The 6,085-nt window shown below is 42.0% G+C and overlaps 1 protein-coding gene across 1 annotated transcript; it reads right to left on the bottom strand.

Annotated features, from left to right (window-relative positions):
- Window positions 1-751: 751 nt before the first annotated feature.
- Window positions 752-3,262, bottom strand: LOC130504944 (uncharacterized). Its single transcript, XM_056999553.1, has 4 exons — window positions 2,756-3,262; window positions 2,080-2,641; window positions 1,072-1,914; window positions 752-792 (listed from the first exon to the last, which is right to left on the bottom strand). The coding sequence occupies exons 1-4, from the start codon at window positions 3,260-3,262 to the stop codon at window positions 752-754; spliced, it is 1,953 nt and encodes a 650-aa protein (XP_056855533.1).
- Between the last annotated feature and the right edge of the window lie 2,823 nt (window positions 3,263-6,085).

The following is a 6,085-nucleotide window of genomic DNA, read 5'->3' as shown; positions in this document are numbered from 1 at the left end:
TTCTAGCCCGTCCATCTGCGAGTACCAGGCTTTAGAAGAAGATTCAAGCCCAGACATGAAGCAGTCTTCATCAGAAACAATCATGGGCTTCAAGAGGGATTTCTCAGCTTTGCAGAAAGCCCGGAATCAAGAGAATTGGTCAAGGAAATTAGGAGATATGATCAATTTCCCAAAACCGGTCAAACCAGCTCTCGACTTGCCTTATTTGGAACATTTCACATTCAAGGCACCTCATATCTTGCTATTGCTTGATGAGCTCGTGGTAGAGATTCTCCAAGTGATTAATTTGGTTCCAAAACAGCTCACTTACCTCCCCAAGCTGTCCAGATACAAGGAACCTCCACACATCTCCTTATTTGGCCAAGATCAAGCAATAATGGTCATACCAATCAAACCTTTGATTGAGTTATGATTTATTCTGATTATTATTTTCTTTTATGGTGATTTATTTGTATTTGACCAGCCTTGGTCGAGCTTATAAAAGCTCTTGCATTTGCTTCTTTGTATTCAGACTTGAAATATTGAATTAAAATGAAACCTTTGTTTCCCTTTGAAGTTTTCTCTTGTAAAACTTTGTTTCTCTTGTCTTGTTGAGACCAGTACCTCCAAGATCTTGAGTGTTTGAGTTGTATCAAAGGTCTTACGCAGCCTTTGTGGTGCTCTTCGATCCATCAACATCTTGATATCTATCCCTTCGCTTAAGATCTGTTTATTCAGAAATTTTGTGAGCCTTTGACAGCTTAGGCTTGTATCACTTGAAGTTAGCAAAAAGAGACTCCTTCCTAAGCACTTCTAAAACAGTTTTCAAATGATTAACATGTTCAATCATATTTTTGCTGTAGATCAGGATATCATCAAAGTATACTACAACAAAATGACCTATGAAAGCTCTTAGAACATGATTCATCAATCTCATGAAAGTGCTAGGTGCATTCGTAAGCCCAAATGGCATAACAAGCCACTCATACAACCCATGTTTTGTTTTGAAAGCAGTTTTCCATTCATCCCCTTCCCTCATCCTAATTTGATGATAACCACTTTTCAAATCTATCTTAGAGAACACACAAGAACCGTGCAATTCATCTAACATATCATCGAGCCTAGGAATAGGATACCTGTACTTCACAGTAATGTTGTTAATGGCTCTGCAGTCAACACACATGCGCCAGCTTCCATCTTTCTTGGGCACTAAAAGTACTGGCACAGCACATGGACTCATGCTCTCTCGGATGTGCCCTTTCTCCATCAGCTCATCCACTTGTCTTTGCAGCTCCTTGGTCTCATCTGGATTGGTCCTATAGGCAGGCCGGTTAGGAAGAGAGGCGCCTGGAACCAGATCTATTTGGTGTTCAATACCACGGAAAGGAGGCAGACCTGCTGGACTATCTTCTGGAAACACATCACCATAATCCTGCAAGATGAATTGAAGATCTTTCGGAAGCTCCGGTGCAAGGTTAGAAGCAGTTAGTGCACCTTTAAAAACAAAGAGAAGTAAAGGTTGTTTAAGAAAGAAAGCTTTCTTAACCTCACTGTTTTTGGCCATAAGATTAGACCCCATCTTATGTGATTCAGTTGAATCTTTCTTGGCTTCTTGGCGTCGGAGTTTTAGCTGCAGTTGATCCTCATGCACTTCTTGTGGAGATAAGGGAGCTAGAACAATCTTCTTGTCTCGGTGGGTGAAAGAATGGCGGTTTGTAAAACCATCATGGATTGCTCTTTTATCAAACTGCCAGGGCCTTCCTAAGAGGATGTGGCTGGAATCCATAGGTAGAACGTCACACACTATCTCATCCTGGTATCTCCCAATGGTTATAGGAACCATTACTTGTTCAGTAACCATCAACTCGCCTCCTTCATTCAGCCATTGAAGTGGGTAAGGTTTAGGATGCTTTCCTGTTTTCAATCCAAGCTTTGCTACAAGAGATTCACTAGCAACATTAGTACAACTCCCACCATCTATAATCAAGCTACAAACTTTATCATAAACAGTACAACGAGTATGAAAGAGATTCTCCCTTTGATCTATGTCTTCTGGTTTGGATTGGACCTGAAGGGATCTTCTTGTAACCAGGAGCTGACCTCGGACTGGATAGTCTATCAACTCTTCTTCTGAGGCATCAACATTCTCTTCCTCAGATATCATATCACCATTATCCAAAAGTAGCATCACCTTCTTGTTGGTACACTCATTGGCATAGTGTCCAAAACCATGACACTTGAAACACTTCACATCTCTTGCTCTGGTTGCTGGTGCCTTTCCTTTATCATCACGCTGATATCCCTTGAGTTCCTCCTTTGCATTCACAATTGGTTTCTCATCCTTGGTAGTGGACGTCTTGTAGTTGTTGCCATAGGAACCCTTGGTTGGATGCTTTCTCTTTAGTTGCTGCTCTATGAGGATAGACTTGTGTAGCAACTCAAAGATATCCTCATACTCATACATCTCTATGCGATCCTGAATATCTCTGCTTAACCCAGCCTGGAAGCGAGCCATGGTAGCTTCAGCTGACTCGTCTACACCACCTTTAAGCATAAGAGTTTCCATCTCCTGATAGTATTCCTCTACTCCCCTCGTGCCTTGGGTAAGCCTTCTGAGTTTTTGATGCACATCTTTCCCATAATAGCTTGGCACAAAGCGTTTCTTCATAAGAGTCTTGAGTTCATACCAGGATGCAACTTGTGCTTCTCCAGTCCTCCTTCTTGAAGTAACAATCTGATCCCACCAATGCAACGCATAACCATTGAACTCAGTTACAGCAAGCCTCACCTTCTTCTTTTCCGAATAGTCTTGGCAGTCAAACACCAATTCAATCTTCTTCTCCCAATCAAGATAGTCATCGGGATTGCTAGTGCCTCCAAAGACAGGTATCCGAAGCTTAAGGTTCCCAAGACGATCATCAGGTCTCTCCCTTGGTGCACGTCGAGTAGTATGTCTAGTTTGAGACATTGCACGGTCTGATCTGGTTTGAGAAGCTGCACGTCCTGACCTGATGGACCTTTCTGTTCGATCTTCATCTGTGCTACGTCCAGAAGAGGAGTCTAGATCATTAGCAACGGTAGGTCGTTTTCCTCTCCTCTTTTCCCTAGCTGCTCTCCTAACCTGTGAAGTATTACCCAAAACATCATTAGTAGAACGGGTAACCCCAGCAAACTCAAGCTTTTTATCCATCTCATGCATAAGAGTAGCTATCAAGGCATCCATCTGAGTTTTATCCAGTCTAGCTGCTGGTCTTCCCTCTCGTTCCAGATCACTTTCAGACATGACTTCCTGTTAAGAAACTCGACAAGAAAAGTAAGTACACAAGTATTATAGTTGAAGCCTCACAAGTATTTCTCTCAAGTGTTTCTCTCAACTTTGTGGTGAAGTTTCTTTGTGAATCCAAGAGCTCAGCAGTCAACAAAGATCAATGCTTCAAAGAACAAAACCCCAACCCCAACTAAAGAAAGAGATAGACAGTATTAAGGGATTTAATGGGCAGGGAGCTTTACCACCAGAGACTGGATTTCTCTTCAGTCTAGCTGGATTTCTCTTCAGCTTTCTTAGATACTTTGATCTTTCTTTTTTTTTTTTTAACTGGTTGGCCCCCCCGCAATATTAGATAGATAGATAAGAGAATGGAGTTTCACAGAGATCAATCGAGGTTCCCAAAACGAAAGAGAGAAGAATTTAAAGAGTTTTTGCGAAACAAACCCTAGATCACGAGCCTTCAATCTGCTCTGATACCACCTGATAGAACCCTGGTTGTAATATGGTTCACTTTCCCTGATCTTTGAAGGTTGGATCAATGGTTTGATGGTTTGATGGGTGTTTGCGGAATGGTAAAAGGGTGATGATAGATGGTTTTGTGGATGGGAACTCACGGATGGATGATTGATGGATAGATGAGAGACTTTGATCAAGAGAATGAACTCAAGTAAGGATCAAAGCCAAGTTGCAATTGGAGAATGAACTCCTCAGCAGATCAATGTTCAAAGATGAACAAGGGATTCACAATGATAAGAGAGATTTTAATCAAAAAGGTGAATGATCTTATTGAAATCGAAACCAAAGTATTTGTAGAAAAGGAAAACAACATGGGAAAACAAAGCAAAGACTAAGACTTGTAGTTCACGAGAAAGAAAGGAAAACTAGGCAAGACCAAAGACTGAATGATTAAAGAGCTTGACTTGGTTTTGATCATCGATTTGGTTTGGTTTGGAGTAAACCAAGGCTGCAATCGAATTTTCAATCTTTCTGGTTTGAGATCTTGTGATTGGCCCTTGTGATAAGTAGAATGGGTCTTGAGTTTGATCGGATATGGCTCTCTTTCTTTGGATCGAGCTGCTTCTACTTCATCTTCTATGTCACTCTCACTTAGCTCCTGATCAGCTTCTGGTTCAGTGTCATCCTACTTAGCTCCAGTTCAGCTCCGACACTCTCCTCAGCTCCATCACTCTCTTCTAGCTCAACCATGGGTGCATCACCTCTCCACTAAATCTTTTCTCAAATCTACTTTTGATATTAGGATTTGGAGAGTTAAAAGTACTTCCTAGGGATTGAATTTGCCGCTCTAGAGGGGCTGTTCATGTCTCAAAGGAAGTACACACTTGATATCTTGAATGAGGCAGGAACCATTGGAAGTAGACAGGCCAAAACACCATTGGAAGAAGGGTTACAGGTGCTGCGAGAGGGGGAGTATGAAGCTACTCCATTTCAAGATGTCAAGAGTATAGGGAATGGTGGGCAAGCTCATCTACTTGACCATAACCAGACCGGATGTTGTGCTTTGCTGTGAATCAAGTGAGTCAACACATGGGAGCCCCTAAGGTGCATCATTGGAACAGGTAGAGAGAATCTTGAGTACTTGAGAGAGGCGCCGGGTCAAGGAGTTTTGGATGGCGTGTAACAAGAGTACTGAAGTTGTGGGGTATGTGATGCTGATTGGGCTGGAGACAGAGTAGATAGAAGATCAACCACAGGGTATTGCACATTCATTGGAGGGAACTGGTCACATGGAAGAGCAAGAAGCAAAAAGTGGTGTCTTGCTCAAGTGCTGAAGCAGAATATAGAGCAATGAGGAAACTTACCAGTGAGCTTGATATGGATCAAGGGTCTACTCAAGGATTTGGGCATTGAGATCAGTACACCAATGACCATGCATTGTGACAACCAAGCGCCATACACATTGCAAGCAACTCAGTCTTCCATGAGAGGACTAAGCATATAGAAGTGGACTGCCACAAAGTGAGACAAGCAGTGGAGCAGCTAGTGATTCTTCCATGCCATACTCGGAGTGAGGATCAACTAGCTGACATCTTCACCAAGGCAGCCAAGCAGCAAGTTGTGAGTTCATTCATCCTAAACTTGGACTCATAGACCTCACTTGTCACTGATCCTCTTAACCATGAAGGATTCTACCTCTTTTTCCTTTGCTTGGTTTTTATCCCAAGTGGTTTTTCCAAGTAAAGGTTTAATGAGGGAATGCTTCATGGTTCCAAGCTTGATCAATCCCTATGGTCAAGCTTGAGGGGAGTGTTGACATGAAGCAATAATAAGGAGTGAAGACATGAAGCTAGCAAAGGCATTGGTGAAGAGTAAGAGACAATGCATGCGCATGATGAAGTTGATGATTTTACTATGGTGTGTCGTGCACGGCAAGGAAGAGTCTCTTATTTAAATCACCAAGGAAGGATACATTAACTAGAAGCAGAAGAGGATGTCGACACAAAGAAGAATAGAGTCGTTGAGGAAGAAGTCACGGGTCTGTCTAAGACAGATCAGAGACAGAGAACCGTTGTGAACGGTCACTATCACTCGTCTGGCCGAGCCAAGATCGACCAGCATCTCTCCTATTTGTTTATTCTTCTTGTACTACCTCTTATTAGTTTATTGTTTATCTCATTGTCGATTAGCTCATGTGTTTGTCTTTAAGTAGCTTGTACATGTTCTGAATCAAGTAAGGAAATATGAATTCCTAAAACTCTCTCTCTTTTGTTTACGCAAATCACTTCTCCCTCTCTCTTCTCTTTCACTCGAATTCATCTTTGCTTCTCCCTGGTTCTTTAATTCTTATCACAAACTCTCTTTAATCCTCACAAAATCTCA

Source organism: Raphanus sativus, unplaced genomic scaffold, assembly GCF_000801105.2.
Source record: "Raphanus sativus cultivar WK10039 unplaced genomic scaffold, ASM80110v3 Scaffold1904, whole genome shotgun sequence".
In the NCBI taxonomy this organism is placed as follows: domain Eukaryota; kingdom Viridiplantae; phylum Streptophyta; class Magnoliopsida; order Brassicales; family Brassicaceae; genus Raphanus; species Raphanus sativus.
The sequence above is the reverse complement of the archived record's forward strand: the minus strand, read 5'-3'. Positions and strand labels throughout refer to the sequence as shown.